The 19,357-nt window shown below is 36.4% G+C and overlaps 2 protein-coding genes across 8 annotated transcripts in view; one reads left to right on the forward strand and one right to left on the reverse strand.

Moving 5' to 3' along the window:
• LOC136252219 (uncharacterized) overlaps positions 1 to 10,687 on the forward strand; it is a 181,781-nt gene extending 171,094 nt beyond the window's left edge. For all 4 annotated transcript variants that reach the window (XM_066044617.1, XM_066044624.1, XM_066044631.1 and 1 more), the window contains 7 exons: positions 551 to 748; positions 2,484 to 2,699; positions 3,368 to 3,479; positions 3,538 to 3,754; positions 3,837 to 4,023; positions 9,486 to 9,683; positions 10,480 to 10,687. In XM_066044617.1, coding sequence (XP_065900689.1) covers positions 551 to 748; positions 2,484 to 2,699; positions 3,368 to 3,479; positions 3,538 to 3,754; positions 3,837 to 4,023; positions 9,486 to 9,683; positions 10,480 to 10,523 — 1,172 coding nt within the window. In that variant the 3' untranslated portion in view covers positions 10,524 to 10,687. The remainder of the gene's footprint in view (positions 1 to 550; positions 749 to 2,483; positions 2,700 to 3,367; positions 3,480 to 3,537; positions 3,755 to 3,836; positions 4,024 to 9,485; positions 9,684 to 10,479) is intronic.
• A 2,556-nt stretch (positions 10,688 to 13,243) lies between these two features.
• LOC136252321 (uncharacterized) overlaps positions 13,244 to 19,357 on the reverse strand; it is a 300,257-nt gene continuing 294,143 nt past the window's right edge. The window contains exons 1-10 of one of the 4 annotated variants that reach the window (XM_066044753.1): positions 14,758 to 15,525; positions 14,564 to 14,607; positions 14,338 to 14,513; positions 14,248 to 14,283; positions 14,009 to 14,116; positions 13,818 to 13,958; positions 13,687 to 13,767; positions 13,548 to 13,635; positions 13,426 to 13,494; positions 13,244 to 13,374 (exon numbers count right to left, since the gene is read on the reverse strand). In XM_066044753.1, the coding sequence (XP_065900825.1) occupies positions 14,350 to 14,513; positions 14,564 to 14,607; positions 14,758 to 14,876 (327 nt within the window). In that variant the 5' untranslated portion in view covers positions 14,877 to 15,525 and the 3' untranslated portion in view covers positions 13,244 to 13,374; positions 13,426 to 13,494; positions 13,548 to 13,635; ... (3 more) ...; positions 14,248 to 14,283; positions 14,338 to 14,349. Of the gene's footprint in view, positions 13,375 to 13,425; positions 13,495 to 13,547; positions 13,636 to 13,686; positions 13,768 to 13,817; positions 13,959 to 14,008; positions 14,193 to 14,243; positions 14,284 to 14,337; positions 14,608 to 14,757; positions 15,526 to 19,357 lie in introns of those variants that run through there. The other 3 variants (XM_066044744.1, XM_066044736.1, XR_010699468.1) reach the window with 3 other exon arrangements.

Consider the following 19,357-nt stretch of genomic DNA (forward strand, 5'->3'; position numbering starts at 1 on the left):
TACAATAATTATTTTGCTTGATACCAAATTAGGGACTTACCCACTGAGCTATGCTGTAATACCATCATTCATCTCTTGTTTCACTACCCTTTATTGCATAGATCCCTACTTCATTTTTAAATTAACAATTTAAAAAAAATACTATAATAGTATTAAGTCAACAAACAAATACACAAAATAAAAATGGAATTTACAACTAGAGTAGGGAACATAGCACATCGATAAAAAGTACTGAATCAAGCTGGAGTAGTGCATGATATTAAATCACAGTAAAACAATAAGAAGTGGTTTTTTACTGTAATTTAATATCATGCACTACTCCAGCTTGTTTCAGTACTTTTTATCAATGTGCTATGGTCCCTACTCTATTTGAAAATTTCTACATTTTGTGTGCTTGTACTGTAATTGTATGCTTGATGTAATAACCACATACACTGTATTTGATTGACTCCCTATTTATCAGGGGATAATAGCATTAACAGGCCACTAGGATTTTAAGAAGCAGCATAACATCAAATTGTTGTTGTTGTTGTTTTGTTTTTAATTTTAGAACCACTACTACTTTATGAATGCACAACAGATATGGGTTCATCAGGATCGCCAGTTCTGAAGGAAGTGGATGGGGACCTTAAGATTGTGGCACTACATCATGGTGGCGAATACAAACAATGGAACAGTGACGGGTACAATTGTGGAACACTTATACAGGAAATACTGAATCATCTTAATGGTCAACAGTGTTTAAGATGTAAGCCAGCAATAAGTTATAACATTGATAATTATTTCATTCAATAACTACACGTTAACTTTGATTTCATATATTGACTGAATTAATATGTTAGTATGTGGACAGCTGAACCAGGCCTTTATATCAGACTGCTTGTAAGCAAGCAATGAGTGTACAAACTTCTTGTATTGCAAGGCTGTAGCCAGACTTTTATCTGGGTAGGTTCTTTTAGAAGAAAAGTGGACCTTTTTGGTGTGCACACCCAACATGCAAAGCATGCTGAAGCTAGGGGGGTCTGGGGGCATGCCCCCCCCAGGAAAGATTTTGAAAATATATACTAAAAGGTTGAATTTAGTAGCATTTCAGTCAATAAAAATAGCAATTTTTAAGGTAAGCTGAAGACCAGCTGTATGGATGATATCTGGAAAAATATCTCCATTGCTGCTGTAATTATACCATCTGCACATGCATGTGTCTAAATATAATATATTGCAATGTCACAGTAAATAAGAATGGGAAAGATTGAGCACTCTGCCATGATCAACAGGGGCAGTGGAACAGAACAAAGGGTGTCTTAAACAATGAAATTTACACATTAATTGCATGGAGTTGAAACATGAATGCTATTCGTGGGCTCTGCATGGAAGGGCTTGTCCACTAAAATTTTATATTTTAATGAAAGCTCGGATTAGACAATCTACATGCAAATTAAGTCGCTTTTAAAGAAAATGTAACTGTGACTGTTCTATTAGAGTGATTGTTCTATTAGAGTGGTTGACTGCTCTGTTAGAGTATCTTGATCTTGCATTGCATTTAATACAAGCACTGAATGAGTTACTTGGAGCACTATAATTTAGCTTCTTATTAGTGGTATCTAGTAAACTGTAGCTAACTGTTGTATTCTTCTATTACAATGGGTCATGTTGTTTAACTATATCATTCACACTTTTATGACTTGTGTAATGTGATTTGTGTAATCATAGATAATATACCCCCCTGCATTGGAAACTAGTAAGCGCCCCTGGTTACAGGCTGGTTTCGTGCCCCCTTCAAAAACAAGACAAGTTTCTCTGGCGAAACAAGACTCACCACTGGTAAAAGGTTCTTTCTCAAGATGTTTTGGAAGCCAACAGCGAGTTTCAAGGCAAATTGGCTCTTTATTGTGCGAACGGTAGAAGCGAAACTGAATGCAAGATCAGCTGGTTTGGACACATTCAAGGGAAACACGGAAACCCTGTACGCTACACCTTTCGCACTCAGACCATACCATGGAGCATTAATTGATGACTTCATAGTATAAATTGTGTAGCGATACTGTTTAGAATCACAGAGAGAATGTGCTTCCAATTTTGCCAAAAATACCATCTCAAAAACCTATCAAAGAAGTTATGGGAAGGCTTATTGTTTAGCCAAAGCAATTCTTTATAGCATAGTTAACCTTGTGATACTTTCTTTTTCTATCTACAGCACTTAGTTTAGCCAAGAATGTGCTTCCAAAAAAGCATGTAATCCGCCATTGTACGCCTTCCGACCAAGTGACGTTAAGTGGTTCAACTAACCAGAACAATTATCATAACAACACCACAAGTCATTCTCATTACAAAATAAAGTCGTTCATGCCAACGTTCTGCTGTAATAGGATTAAATATGTTGAGGCACGAAACCAGCCTAAGGACACTGGTTCTTGTACAAAGTCTATGGGCGCGCGGCGCAGTTTCCAATCCAGGGGGGTATATTATCTATGGTGTAATGGTAGTTCCTCAACGTCCAATGACCAGTCACCATGGAATGTCATCACAATATACACAACCAACCCTGAGGACACCACAAGATGGTATTCCCCAGCAACCATCATCTGCATTTGGAAGAGAGCCTCATCTTATTTACCAACCATCATCTACAATAGGAGGAAGAATGGGTCGAGTTTATGATGTAAATATGCTTGAATCAAATGTGAGCAATATATCACAAGGTGAGTATTACATACAGTAACCCTCTAACTGTATATGGTGGATTAATGTAATTAACTAGCATGCTCAGTAAAACTTTGGCTTTACTACAACTTTATGCATTTAATACTGCTGTGTGTACACACTTAAGCCCTTAACGTTTTTACCATAAAACCTTATGGATAGAGGGTTAATACCACTATATGTGACTGGGCCTGCGAAAACAGGGCATGTGGGCACAAACTATACACCATCACACTACAGGTCGTATCTCAGTATTAGAACAGAATATTTGCATTTTGTAACTTGCATCGTACAGCCAATTAAATGCTTACCAAGAGCTGAAAATTACATTGCCATAGCATAGTGGCATAAAACGTTATGAGTGATAGAAAATTGAAAAAGTAGGAAAAAATCATGTGCCCACATGCCCTATTTTCGCAGGCCCAGTCACATATTGTGTGGTTTCAAATTACTGTCATTGTAAGATTTTGTACAACAGATATACACCTATGATCATTCTATATACTGCATGTATGTAGTTACACATTGCTCAACCTTAAAATATTTGCCCAAAATATTTAGGCTATACAGTAATTGAAACAAATACTGTAGATATTTTAGTTGTAAATTTTAGTGAAATTTGGACCAATATGCAATTCAGTGGTCAATGGTGCTGTTTGTCATGTAGAGCCAGCTGATATTCAACCACAAGCTGCTCTTCCAATTGACAGTGGAAAAGGAGCAGTTACTGATGCTGTGTTGACTGACATTGAAAGGACAGTGTGCCGTATCCATGCTCCGTAAGTGAACTATCGGTGAATATAATAATACAACATAGTTTACGTGCATTTATCCCAGACAAATGGTGGCTACTGGGTTTATTGCCATCGTGAAGAGCAAGGAAGGGTTAAACATGGCATTGGTAACCAATAACCATGTCCTTAGGACAGCTGATGATGCTATGGCCAGCCGAATAGCCTTCGAAAATGTATTTCCTGACCGTAAAGTCACCTTCAAAGGATTTCATATATTTTTCAAAGAAAAGGATGCATTCCGGTGCAGTCGTGAAACTGAGGTGCTGTGTGTGTGCATGTGTGTGTGTGTGTATCCGTATACCTGTATACATACTGTATATAAACAGTTGTATCATTTTATAGTTGGATTACACAATTATTGAAATTGATGAGACTAAAATGAAGGATCCTGAGACTGGAAAACGACTTGACATTGAGCCGATATACTTGATGTACCCAGCTGACATCAGAACTGATGATCAGATATATGTTATACAACATCCTCGTGGTGATAAACTGACATTTTCACCATCACAGTGCACTGTAATAGGTTAGTGTGTGATGCAGTGTATGTGTACAGAAAAGTGTGGAAGGTTCAATAGTGTAGGTAGTACATCTCTTAATAGCTATGGGGGTAATGGTAATATTTCTAACAAGTTAATGCTACTTCTAAAAGCCAGGCGCCCATTCTAGAGGCAATTAAGTTTATATTAATGATTTAGCTAGATTGGTTTGTAATTTTATAATTCATGAATTGTTTAGTAATTATGTTGCTATGGACTGCCATGCTCTCTCAAGCAAATTCTTTAGAAAATGTCCCTTCATTTTTGTTCATTTAAATATGGGACATGCCCCCTATCACCTCGAAGGAATTTGTTATTCATGGTAGCCTACGGGATCAGGTATACAATTTTTACACTCATATAGTCCGTTGTAAAAGGCTATTCATAATGTCTTCAGAAATACACTTTACCCATATTTCAAGCTGGCATACTTCAAAGCGAAAACTTACCTACGATGGTGGCTCTGTACAACCCTCATTTTTCACATGCTTTTAGCAATAGCTTGCCTGCATAGGAGCGGACAGACAGACAAATACACAAACACACACACAAACACATTTTTCAGAAATTTCAAGAAATGCACAACCAGCCTTTGCTATGGGTGCATGCCTGCTTTTAAAATGGTATGTAGTACATACTGTAGCAGCATTGGCTTGAGGGATACAACATAATGATTTTAAAACCAGACATGGTTGTGTGCATGCATCTGATTTCCTGACATTATGTCTGTTAAATAAAAACTAGCTAGCATGTGAGAAACTAAGGAAATGAAGCCTGTATTAAATGTCTGCACAGGTAAGCTTTGTTCTGAGGTGGTTTCTTTTTGCTGGTTTGAAATATGGTGCAGGCCGTGTACGTATGCAGGCTACCAGAAATAATGTATCCTTTTGTACCGCATAGTAAAAAATGTTGATGGTAAGAAACTTTGGCGAATTTGGTGAATAGCATCACAATCGCCAAAGTTTTATCAACATATTATTTTTAGCAATTACATGAGCAGAGTAGCCATATTGAAAGGATGGGTATTGAAGTATTGTGACAGGTATCGTGGGTATTTCCAAGTGCTCCCTTCGATTGTTGGGGAGGTTCATTGACCCACAAGAGTTCATGAATATCCAAACATTGCTCTCGACACCACAAGAACCAGCGAACGATGCTTATACTTGTACGGTAACTATGAATCGAATGCAACAAAGTGTAAGTCATTAAAAGACTTTCTAATTAAGGAGTGTGGCAGCCATTTCCATAGTGAGTTGTCATCCTTCAATGCGAGGGATAAAGATTCGCAATTGAAACAGCTGACACGCCCCTTAATTGGTGAGTTGTTTAATCACTCGCATGTAGTGATGTATTTGAGCAGTACAGTATGTGGTAGCTAAAAAAAGTTCACATAGAGCCCCATTCGCCACAGTTTTTTTTACGTCAATTTTGTAATAGTGAGTTTTCAGCAAACTTTTTACTGCCAAAGTTTTTTACAATACGGTATTAGAAGGCAGCATCTAACCTTCGTATGCATACGAAATAAACAGCATAAGAAGCATGACAGACAAACTATAAACAGTTGAGAAGACACTTCTATGCATAATTTAAAGTGGTTTGTTTGACTTATGCTTCCTTTAGCAGTGCATAGCACCTTAATTATAATTGGTGAATGATTAATTACAATGATCAAATAATTTGCATGTGTTATCATACAGTACTAGTATAGTAGGGACCACAAAGGTGTAGGTGTGGTCCACAAAAAAAACATCATCCAAAAACCAGCCTCAATTTTCCCTGACAACGATGAGGCAGTATTGGTTAGGTTAAACTAAGCCCAAACAAGCTTTCAGATCAACCCGAAACACATTCAACAAATTGCTACAGAATTTTGAAAATAGTATTAAATGGAATTTTCTACTAACTGACTGACTGACTGATGCCTTCGGACAAGTGTAACTCAATAACGGCTAAGACTATAGGCTTGATTTTTTCACTGTTTGACGTCGGTATGGCCTAAGAGGTGCCTTTTGACATACCGCAGTATGTACAATGCATTCTCAAGGACTTACCAGTGTCCTCTTTTGTGTCCCATTCATCTTTGCTGACAGCGAGAGTGTCGATTTTTCGGTAGCACATGATGGCTTTTGGAAATCGTCTGTATTTTCATAGTGGCTACTTCAATTGCAGAGGTGCTTTTTGAACAGTTTTTGACTTGTAATGCTGTGTAATGGGTTGAACATAGCTAACAATGAAGCATAATGGATTCTTCAGTTTTCAGATGGTAGTTGATATAACTGGAGCACATGGCACCGTTTCTTTCTTTTGATGTGGTATGCGTGGGTTCACCAGTCATCAAATGGTATAAGTATGGATCGCCAAAAACATTTTGCATGCCGTCCAAAATTCCACCTTTAAAAAATTACCCTAGAGACATTTTACCAATGAAAATCACCTTTATGGAATAGTACTAGTCCATACTTACAGGTGACCAGATATAGAATTTTTAGATAAAATTGCCAAAACTCAAATTTCAGTCTCACTGCCTCACTGATCACAGCTACATGGCTATAGGCCAAATGAAGCAGCACACGGCCACCATTTTACACCACAATAACAAACTCACCAGTGAAATGTGCCTTTTAGGGTTCCAACGAGTGTAGGTCCTCTGTGCCTTGTCTTTTCTTATATCTACAGTCAGTTTGCTTGTCTTCTTCTTCATCCAACAAAACCATATCAAGACACTAATTTTCCATACCAACACTTTCTTTCAGCAGCATAATGTAGACACAACAGAATTATTTCAGAGCTGGATTTCAGAAGCGCCTCAGTCCCAGCGCTACTATTGAGATATACTAGCCAGATATTTGCAACTCCATGATTGTAATCCTATTTGTGATAGGTTCGCGACCACGCCCATCAATTAAAGATCTAGGTGGACTAATATATAGCGATAGAGTATGGCGACCACACGTCTTAACAATCTAGCTAGTAAACAGTAAATAAGATGACCTCACCCCTTATTGGTCTAGCTAGTTGCACACCTCTTGGCTGAGTCAAGATATACTCTAATACAACAGTCATGTATGATATTCTAATAGAACAGTCACAAATTACAAACTGTACTACAGCAAAAAACTAAACAAACTAGTATTTTTAAAAAATTGTCAATTTAAAATCTGAAGTAAAAAAAAGTTGTGTAACAAGAGATGAATGATGGTATTACAACATAGCTCAATGGGAAAGTCCCTACTTTGGCATGCATAATATATTAGCTATAATAATTATTTTGCTTGATGCCAAATTAGGAACTTTCTCACTGAGCTATGCTGTAGTACCATCATTCATCTCTTGTTTCACTACTTTTTATTGCATAGATCCCTACTTCATTTTTAAATTAACATTTTTTAAAATACTATAAATAGTATTTACAAAAAAAAGTTAATAAACAAGTACACAAAAAAATGGAATTTTCAACTAGAGTAGAGACCATAGCACATCGATAAAAATTACTGAAAAAAGCTGGAGTAGTGCATGATATTAAATCACAGTAAAACAATAAGAAGTGGTTTTTTACTGTGATTTATCCTAAGGCTGCAGCACATGTTGCTGTCAGACCTTCAGTGCTGGTCACTGTAAAGTGCTAATTATACAACCAAGTACTAAGAATAATACGAAACACGGTTAAAATTACGTCATAAATAAATAAATAATAAATAAATAAATAATTAATTAATAATTAATGTTTGAGAAAACTACGAGGCCTAGAGACATAAACTTACCGGGGATCGATTCGCATGTGAACGAAGGCACAACGTATAATCGTTGCACCTGTTCGTGCTGATGACTTGACCATACGTGTAATTCTATATAACTCCCAGTACCACACCCTTGCTTAATTACAGACTGCGCGAAGGAGAAGATTAGCTAACGTCTCAAGTCTCCATGCCAGCTGCCAATCACATAAAAATTTACAATACAAGAAAACATTAAAACACATGCCACGCTCTTTACAATATGAAATACAAGTAAACGATCTTGTCTTGTGCAGCTGGCATGGCGAACTTCCTTTGTGTTGGTGTCAATTCAATATATGCTTAATCTTTTTTGCCATCACCTGGCTTAGCTACTAGGTTCTGGCTGACTTGGCTGTCTTCCTTTATCTGGTTCATCTGGCTTGCATACTCCTACAGTATTATACGTGTAGCTATCTCATGCAAGTTGTGTATGCATGATTATAGTGTGTCACCCATCACTGTGCCATTGCTACACCACTGATGAACCTTATTTAGCTCTAGTTGATGTTGACACTTTACTGTATATTGGCTAATAATTTTTATCTGTTGATGTTGCCTATAATGTATTGTTGCATACAATACTGCAATAATGCATAGTTCTCTCCTGTACGTTTTCTATACATAATTATGTGTACACATCACTGTGCCATTACCACACCAATGATGTACTGGCACTTAGCTACTGGTGACCTTTAGTTACGATGCCACTATTGTGTTGTATCTGTCACTACTGTGACATATTGAGTTGATTTGGGGATTGTGCCTTCACCACCTAATAGCCTCACCAGGGGGCTGTCACGTTGGAATAAATAATAATAATAATTGTCTTGACGGTAAACCAACACGCACACACTGTACTGGTCATGTTGGGCAAGTTACTTTGTAAAAGTAACTAGTTACATATTACATATTACTTGCAACAGAACTATTAGTCACAGTTACATATTACCCATAAAATAAAGTAACTATAATAATATTACATATTATATTACTTTGTGTCCACAGCCTTCAGCTGTCACGTGTGAAACTACCACCTTATCACGTGAGATGATTGCGTTGTTAGACAATGTGCAAATCTTGGTTATAAGTAAGAAGCTGATGAATAAGCTTCATTCAGTAGGCTTCATTACTTCGTTGTGGCTAGGCATTACTCTGTGGTCGACACTGAACGAGATCAGTAACTTCGTTATTATATTACTTAGGTAACGCGTTACATTTGTAAGTAAAATAACTTGAGTTAGATTACCTGTTTTCATAGCATATTTCGTTATAGTAATCAGTTACCACAAAAGTAATAATATTACGTAACGCGTTACTTTTGTAATGCGTTACTACCAACACTGCTTATTGGTAGGTTGTCCCATTGGTAATTGTACTTGGTTGTATTTGCCCCAGGCCTAGTAATAATAATAATAATAATAAATAATAATAATTTAATATCGTGCACTACTCCAGCTTGTTTCAGTACTTTTATCGATGAGCTATGGTCCCTACTCTAGTTGAAAATTTCAATTATTTTGTGTACTTGTACTGTAATTGTACGCTAGATGTAATAATCACATACACTGCATTTGATTGACTCCCTATTTATCACAGCATTAACAGGCCACTAGGATTTTTAGAAGCAGCATAACATCAAATTGTTGTTGTTGTTGTTTTGTTTTTAATTTTAGAACCACTACTACTTTATGAATGCACAACAGATATGGGTTCATCAGGATCGCCAGTTCTGAAGGAAGTGGATGGGGACCTTAAGATTGTGGCACTACATCATGGTGGCGAATACAAACAATGGAACAGTACCGGGTACAATCGTGGAACACTTATACAGGAAATAGTGAATCATCTTAATGGTCAACAGTGTTTAGGATGTAAGCCAGCAATATGTTATAGCACTAATAATTATCTCATTCAATGACCACACGTTAACTTTGATTTCATATATTGACTGAATTAATATGTTAGTATGTGGACAGCTGAACCAGACCTTTATATCAGACTGCTTGTTAGCAAGCAATGAGTGTACAAACTTCTTTGTATTGCATATGGTAATGTTCAGGGACGTCAGAGTAATACTGAAATGGTAAGGCTCAACAGTCCCTCCCCTGCCCCCCCCCCCCCCCTCCTGAAATTGTACATTTTGAGGTGCTATTTGGAGGCAATTGTTGGCACTGTAGCTGTGTGCAAGGTGCTAGTTAGCTATCTGATTGAGACAGTTAAGCATTCGTGATATAACTGGATTGTCAGGACACTACCAAAAAAACATCTCCATAATACTGTTCAACTCTTCATTATTTCAGTTTATTACTTAAGAGTTAAACTGTAAGGAATGTTTCCAAAGTGACTACAAAGAGAAACAAACCCTAACAATAATTATTTTAGAGGCACTCAGCACAGTCTAAGTCTACTTTAGTGGTCTGAGGTTAGATATGTTGTTTCTGTCAAATTGTTGCATTAAATAAATGCTAAAAGTATTGCATGTTCACTGTTTATAGCTTTGACTTCATCAAGTTGAAAGTTTGTTGTAATTGTTTCAGCTAAAAAGTGTCACACCTACTCTGACACTCTTGGTATTGTTTCAGTACTGTATTTGCAGTCTTTATGTGTACAAAGTCTTGTTACTATTGTATTAGTTTGATTGCTGCACTGTTATTCTCTATCGTTTAGTGCCAACTAGGGACCAGGTACAACAGGCTCTGAGGAGGAGATAAAGGTGGACAGTAATATCAACGCACTATTACTAAGCTAGCACAATATTTCTATAAATTGTACTGTGATCATCTGTAGCTAGTTTTGTAAGCCTTGTAGGCAATTTTACACTTCTGTTATAGTGATGTTTTCTTTATTGAATGAATTTTGCACAAATGGAAAATTACGAATCTTGGATGATATGGCATCAAATGGATGGTAATGGCTGCAGAGGACACCCTTGCTGTGAAGTGTTTAGTATATCTTGGAAAGCCTTGTGGGTGGTAATATGTTATCTATGATTTCATGAATTGCGAGGTTGCTAGGGACCCGCCGATTATGTTCATAATTTTACCTATTATGCTATGCTGCACTGTTCAATAATTCACCTATTATGCTTAAATTAATGCTCAATATTTACCTATTATGCTCAATGTTCATGCCTCAATTCATATGCTTTGCTACTAGTTTAACACTGTATAGAAAGAAAAAAATGAATGGCTGGAACACAAATAATAAATTCTTGCTGCATGCCTGCATGTAAGAGAAAATATCGATATACTCTAATAGAACAGTCAGTTTGATAATTATTCTATTAGAGTTACTGACTGCTCTATTAGAGTATATCGGTCTTATTTTGCAATTGTCATTTTTCCAGCAAGAATTTACACTATCGTACAAATATTTAACCTATTATGCTGGCATTATGCTCAAAATTATGCCAGCATAATCGGCGGGTCCCTAGAGGTTGCACCCCGAGATGTTTTAATATCGGTGTTTATCACTGTGTGCCATCATAGATACCAGACACAGTATCTATGATGCCACTAGGTATAATACACCCCTTACGATGCCACCGTTGCGTAGAAGGCCATTTCACTTGGGATGATATTCCAATGAAGGCGAGAAGAGTAGTCTGGTGCCACCCATCCCTCGGGCCTCGGCATAAGACTAAATGAAGGGTGTACGTGATTCCCCAGACCGAGGTCAAAGTGCACTTCAGTATACAGTGATACCAGTTGTTGTAGCTAACTAGTTGAATAATTTTAGGTCAGACACCCAGGCCAGAAGTCTTCATAGAATACGTAACCGTGTATTTCCCCATATTGTATTAATAGTCACATTAGGCCACGCAAACTTGATTAATTGTTCTCATCTCCATTTGCATCCCTTTTTACCCCACCATCACCAATTTCATTATTGCTGTTATCAATCACATGCACACATATTCTCATGCTAAGAAGGCTGGCTATCATTTTACAATACAGCCAAATGTCACTTGCACCTATAGTAGGCATTCCAGTATCCGAGATTTTTTAATAAAAAAATTCTCCGTATATTCCGCAATAAAACCCTGGCACAAAATAACAACTCGTGTTTAACTTGGGATTGCTCCGTCATCCGAGCTCCAATGAGGATAAAAATCGCTGTGGGGTTTGTCCACACGCTGATCATCATGAAAATCTTAGTTTTATCGTGCGCGTTACATATACGTAAGTTTTGTGTTGTTTTGTAATCTTTTCAAGCCATGCAATGTATGTAGAATACTTTAAAAATTTTAACAACGTACTGTTGGGTGGAAGGTAGTCACTGGAGCTTACTGTAAAGTGCGTAGTTACTTCGCTAGGGTTAGCGATTTTCCGCTCCAGAGCAATTTTCTGATGGCTGTGTCATCAGCTCAAAAGTATAAACCACTTCAAAGTCGACATAACAATGCCATAATTGAAACCACAACTCCACCTTAGGTATTGTTGTATCATTGTGGCACCTCCACTGTAGTTGTTTGCCTTTTATAAGTTGTTAACTTGATGTTTTACTTATACTTGAGATAGCCACTTGCCTATGGGTATACACCATTGCATTGGGAAGTGTGCAGTGGGTGAAACATATTTGCTCACCACAAAGCATACAAAGATCGCTGAGATCCAATACGATCTGAAGTTACTCTCATTACATGTACAAACTTGCAGCTAAAAGCAACTGCAGTTTCAAGATAATCTAGATTGCTCAATGGCTTCCTGATTCAATTGTGCCATTTTCCCCATTGAAATGTATGGGGAGCCCTGGAGAAAAAATGTACCTTTTTTCAGTTGTTAAGCACTGTGCATGCCAAAATAGCTAATTCCAACCCAACAAACTATATATTTCTGAGGTCGGCAATCAATACTCTATTTATTGAGCATATAAAAAGCCCATTTTTCCAATATTTAAAAATCAGGCTGGAATGCCTACCTATAGTGCACCAAGGCATAAACTTTCAAAAGTTGATAAAGTGTATATCTCCTATGGCTAGGCACCAGCCTATTATGCTTTTAGTTTTGCCTATTATGCTATGTTGTAGTGCTCAAAATTTTTACCTATTTATGCTCATAGTTATGCTCAAATTTTTCTGCATTTCCCATGTTAGGTTACTTTCTAATGGATAATGATAAACTTTTACTTATGAACAACTGGTTAAATGTAAAAGTTACACTGTGAAAAAAGCTCAGAATAATAAGGTATATAACAGTCTTATTATGTTAGTATTGGAATGAAATAGTACAGCATATATTATTAGATTAGGACTTTACTATAACAAGTTTATTGAATACATTTAAGACAGTCATATATTAGAGATTAAATCACTAGTATACTGTGGTGTATTATCAGACTATACTAAGCCTATTTCAACCATATATTGGCTACTATACTACTGTACTTTTTTACTTTCCTATAATCTGTGGCTACCTTAATTAAATAATTTCTATAATTATATTTGTAATGAATTTAATTCTGTAAATATGTTAAAACCACAATAGGTATAGCTAGTAAATCAATGTCTCCTTGGCCATGGCAGTATCAAATCAATTTCGTCATTTATCAGTCTTTATCCAACTGCAGCAGGTAAGGCAGTAAATACAATTCACAAGTTCCATTACAAATTACCTGTATTATCATCACTATGTAGAACTCTGTGACAATCTGTTAGTCGTCTGGTAGAACTGTCCCACAGCTCTAATACAAAGATAGTAAATATAATGTGTATTCTGGATAATCGTTGGACTTACAGTTTGTAACAATAAGAATCTCATAAAACCACGACCTTGTCTGGAAACCTAGTATTACCATGTAGAATGGTGGCTAGGTCCCACAACTCTATTAAAGATGGTAAATATAATGCGTATACTGAACAACCATTATACTTACAGTTTGTAACAATCTTTTAAAACTGAGACCGACAATCCATGTACATCTAAGACAAGTCTGATAAGACCAGGTCTCACAACCCTAAATGGAGGCAAACATAATTCATATTCTGGATTATTTGGTGTACGTACAGGTGTTATCAGTGAATCTAACCAGACATAAAACAGCCACTTAGTATGTGACTTTGTTGGGCTAACGTGTTACGTAAGCTCACAAGAAGCACCTGATACACTCATAACCAAGTCCAAGAATCTTGTAATCACTAAGTACAACTGAAACAAGACTAAATATAATATAATTTGCATACTCTCAGTGAACTTACTTTTGTTAGCAATACGAGCATGGTCAGTGAAATAAGGACAAACAAGACAGAACAGGTTCTTGAAGCACTCAACTCATTTACAGTGCCAGACAAGGTAGCAGCCGTCAGCTGTTGATAAAAAGTAGTGAAAAACATGAAGAAATGAGACCGGTTCCCAGAAGAAATGAGACCAATTTCCACAAACCTAAACGAAGGTAAATATAAATTGTATACTGGACACTCTCAGTGTACTTACTTACAGATGTTAGCAATAAGAATCACCAAGTCTGTAATTCCTACCCCATTGAAAAGAAAATGAATAAAAACACAAGCAGGCTTAATGCACTTACAGCTATAAGTAATTAGATGACGTTGAACAACTCCGTGAAAAAAGAACAAAACTGTCCGCATATGGTCACTACCAGATTCTTTAAAGGAAGCAGCTGCCATTGAAGGAAATGTAACACTGCAGATATTGTACACTGACAACCTGTAGAACTAAGAGGTTTGACAAGAAACTGTACCTCTGAAGAGATAATATACAAAATCGTAAGAGCAGACCATGCATACTCTTACCGTTGATGGCTGATGAACTGTGTCCACTCGTCATCCGCCATAAGCTGAGATATAACAGGATATAAAACATGTAAGGCGTACACAGCAACACCAAACGGTTGAATCATTTGCAGGCCATTGTCATACAATACACAATAAACAATTTAATACGGCTAAACCTATCGTACAAGCTATCATTTTAGTCTAACACTTACTCATCTAAAGCTGTTTTTGATTGCTGCCATCGAAGGAATTGTCCACTTGGCCGCGCCACTTCACCACTACAGCCAGCAGGGATGTACAGTTGTGGTCCATAACTATCATCGTGGCTCATTGGACGATGGCGCCGATCGCGTACACTCTCTCCGCGAGATACACCGTCGTATCACTCACATTTACAACCTCTGATACAACAATAGCGACAAAGATGGCGACTTAATTGCATCAGTAATACGCATGCGCTCCCCTTCAATTTTAAAACAAGCATTACTACGAACTTTTGCAGCTGTGCTAACTGTGCAAGAAACTCTAGATTTGTATGGCTCTTAGATTGAATAATTAATTTTACTGGTATTATATGCTTTGCTGTATGAAAATGTGTGCGTATGAAATTATCACAACAAACTGAAGCTATAGCTATAGTTAGCTAGCTATAGTGATTAACAGAAGTGTAGCTACTTATTGTAAAATCATCATGACTTTGTTTGGTACAGTAAAAAAAATCTTAAGTCACATGAGATGGTGATAATGAGATGGTGAAGCTAAAAATGAGACAATAATGAGATCTGATGGTGAAGCTAATAAGTTATCACATTTAGTTAAGTAAACAAAGTCATACAAAGAATGTGTATTAAACTAAAGTATAATCTGTTTCCCATAATATAAGATGGGGTTTATACTAAAGTATAAGATAGTTAGTATAATGCAAGGCTATACTGAGATTATTTGTATAGTTTAAGCCATTAGATATACCATATTATATTCCTCTTTTTTCACAGTGTTAATGCTCATTGTGCATTAAGAATTTGGCTGCATTGTAAACTATAATAATAGTAATGTCAAATAGCTATACTCCACTGTGCATCAACTGTTCTGTCCACCTTTTTCAGTGGCATGCATTGTTGCTTACAGTATGACATAATTATTCTGCCTATTATGCTAGCATTATGCTTGATGCTTTCAGGCACCTATTATGCTTAAAATTATGCCAGCATAATAGGCTGGTACCTACTTGCATTGAGCAATCAAATCAATTCTTGGTGTGGGAGTACCCTGTAGCACCACCTAACTTTTGCACCTTTTGTTGCCATGGCAACCTTTATTAAATGGTGGATATTTTTGATATACCATTTTTGTACTTTTTATAACTAGTTCTATGTTTCAAATCAAAATTTTTAAACTATGTACCACATGAATTCTTATTGATGTCTCCCTAATTCTTACTGATCAAATTTAGAAAATTTATTTTTGATTCAATTTTAGTGCAGATTATGAGTTTTTCAGGTATTTTTGTAAAAATGTATATAGTGTTCAATAATTAATTAATTGCATTCCAATTATTATCACTTTTTCCTAAAAGAACGCTCAACAAAACTTACAGAATAGATTTGCCATTTTTTTTATCTGGCCTAAAAGTTGTCAACAGTTATTTTTAAGCATCATAAAAATCAGACATAATTTCTATTTAGTACACACCATCAAAACAGCCATACTAATGAATTTTCAATATTTGTTTTGGATATAACTGATCATTTCAATGAATACTACTTATTGCAAGATGCACTAATGCTATAGCACAAAGATAAGGAAAGATATATAATTTTTTATATATAATTTTAAAAATGTATGCTTGAACTCAATTTTGGAAGTTTATGCCTTGGCGCACTAAGAATATAAGAAACAGTAGTAAAACATAAGTACTAGCTCTTAAAGGGCTTTAGCTAATCTTTATAGTAACAGACAGCTTGATTTGTAGTACTTTCTTTAATAATGAAAATGACCTTCCGCCCACATGGAAATCTGAATTTTGGGATGAGAAACAAGTAATCAAGCTTGCCTGGCCTTATGTATGTCTCATGGAACAACTGTAGAAATCATATATCTGTGAAGGGATCAAAATTGGATGAAGAGATTGTATTGTATGGAATCAAACAATCAAGATACTCTCAAAAAAGTGCCCCAGAAAATTAACCAGCAAGTAAAATGCGGATTTACAACCATAGATTGTCAGCTATTAAGGATTTTCAGGCAAAATCATTTGTTGGTCACAGATGGTTCTATAGGACTATCGATAACATATTTAAACATTGCTGGCACATAGTACAATTGATTGGTTCATTGATCAATACTGAAGTCATATCGTACCACAACTGTAGAAATCATATATCTGTGAAGGGATCAAAATTGGATGAAGAGATTGCATTGTATGGAATCAAACAATCAAGATACTCTCAAAGAAGTGCCCCAGAAAATTAACCAGCAAGTAAAATGCGGATTTACAACCATAGATTGTCAGCTATTAAGGATTTTCAGGCAAAATCATTTGTTGGTCACAGATGGTTCTATAGGACTATCGATAACATATTTTAACATTGCTGGCACATAGTACAATTGATTGGTTCATTGATCAATACTGAAGTCATATCGTACCATGCTCCAGGTGTGGGTTAGAGAGTATTGAGGTGTTAGTCTCGAATAAATGACTTGATACACAGTGTGCTATTGACAAACTTTTCTTTGACCATCAACTATTCTGTTATTTTAATGCACCATTTACATATCTGTTCTGATAACTTAACCATGCCATTTGCAGTTACCAGTGTTGGGACAGTTACTTTTAAAAGGTAACTAGTTACATATTACTTGCAACAAAACTATTTAGTTACAGTTACATATTACCCATAAAATAAAGTAACTATAATAATATTACATAATTATTATATAACTTTGTATCCACAACCTTCAGCTGTCACATGTGAAACTACCACCTTATCACATGCCATGATGGCGTTGTTGGACAATGTACAAATTTTGGTTATAAGTAAGAAGCTGGTGAATAAGCTTCATTCAGAAGGCTTCACTACTTCATTGTGGCTAGGCGTTACTCAGTGGATTACTAACAAGATTAGTAACTTCGTTACTTGTAGTAATAATATTACATAATATTAGACTCGTTACAGTAACTATATTACTTAGGTAACACGTTACATTTATAAGTAAAGTAACTTAAGTTATATTATCTGTTTTTATAGCATATTTCATTATATTACTTAGTTACCACAAAAGTAATATTACGTAACGCGTTACATAAGTAACATGTTACTCCCAACACTGGGAGTTACCATATTTACTTGGTTAAATGTTGCTACATTTATTACTAAGTGGTGACTACTCAAATTTTACTACCATTCGATGCTAGAAAATGATGTTGAAGCCCTTATTTCAAATTGATCGTTGTACCACTAGAGTATGGCTATTTAACGAAGTAAATACAGTAAGCCTTGCCTAGTACATACGTACATTGTGTATGACCAAATTTATTTGAGGGATAAAAGTTTCAAGGTTAATATAGGGAACGTTAACAATTAGCTTGGATTGCACAAACCAATGTGTTCCCAATACTTACACCAAGTTAAATATTTCTGGAGAAGTAAAACATTTATCCTGCTTAAATTTCTAAATGTTTAGTAGTGCCACAGTGCAGCCGAAATGCTCAGTTTCTTAATAAAGGTGACCAAAATGCTCAGTTTCCAAATCAAGCTGGCCAGAGTACTCAGTTTCCAAATCAAGGCGGTAGAAACGTAGGTACTGAGTTTCCTGGCCAAGGTGGCCACAATACTAACCCAGGAGTGCACAGAGAGGACACCAGAAATATCAACCCAGCATTTCAACCCCATTTTCCACCATCAAACACTGGAGGATCACAAATGTACAGTGGTCACCATGTAGCTGATATGCCACCTGCTAATATCTATCCTGGAAATGGGGGGATGCAAAATACTGGATCAAGGGGTATGTATGTCTATAGTCTTTATAGCCAGAAACTCTCCGCAGAATGATAGGGAGAGAAACCTCTAAAATTTAGAATGTAATATATGTAGCTAATAATTTATGTAACTGAACTATACAAATGTGTGTACTGTATGTGTAATGGTTGATGACGTGTAATCCAATTCAAACATTCCTGGAATATGTACAATATACGCATTTACTTATTGAGTATATATAGCCACAATGTATATGCTACGTATTTTCCTATTGGTAGGTCCTCGTCCTCCAATTGGTGCTACTAGTGGTCCTGATAGAACAGGTAAGGTCTTTGGAGCGGATCCAGCTCAGGGGGTTTAAAGAATGACATAGGAAGGAAATCTGGGTAGAACCACTACTGTGGTTCATGATCAAGACACACGGTAGTGTGTCGTGCGGCCCAAGAAGCCGGCGCGTAACACCCGTGAGTATATTGACAGGAAGAACGAAAACGCAATTTTCGCACCTTCGTAGCTCTGTATTGCCTGGATGAAACAAGACGATTTTTTGCAGTGGACACTCCCTCCAACTTCAGTACTCCACATTCCAAATTTGAGCGAAATCGCTTCAAGCGTTCCCGAGATTATTTATTTATTTATTTAGATATGCGACTTCAAAAATTGGCTTAGTTTCTTCGTTGTTCTTCTTCTTCTTTTTAGTTTCTTCCTCTTTTCGCACACTTACAAAAACTGCTGTAAAACGCGAACGCCATATCCGATTTCCTTAAAATTTGGCACACAGAAGTGGGTATAAAGGCGGTGGGGACTATTCTACGGAACGGAACGGAAC

The sequence above is a fragment of the Dysidea avara genome, chromosome 1, assembly GCF_963678975.1.
Source record: "Dysidea avara chromosome 1, odDysAvar1.4, whole genome shotgun sequence".
Taxonomy (NCBI): domain Eukaryota; kingdom Metazoa; phylum Porifera; class Demospongiae; order Dictyoceratida; family Dysideidae; genus Dysidea; species Dysidea avara.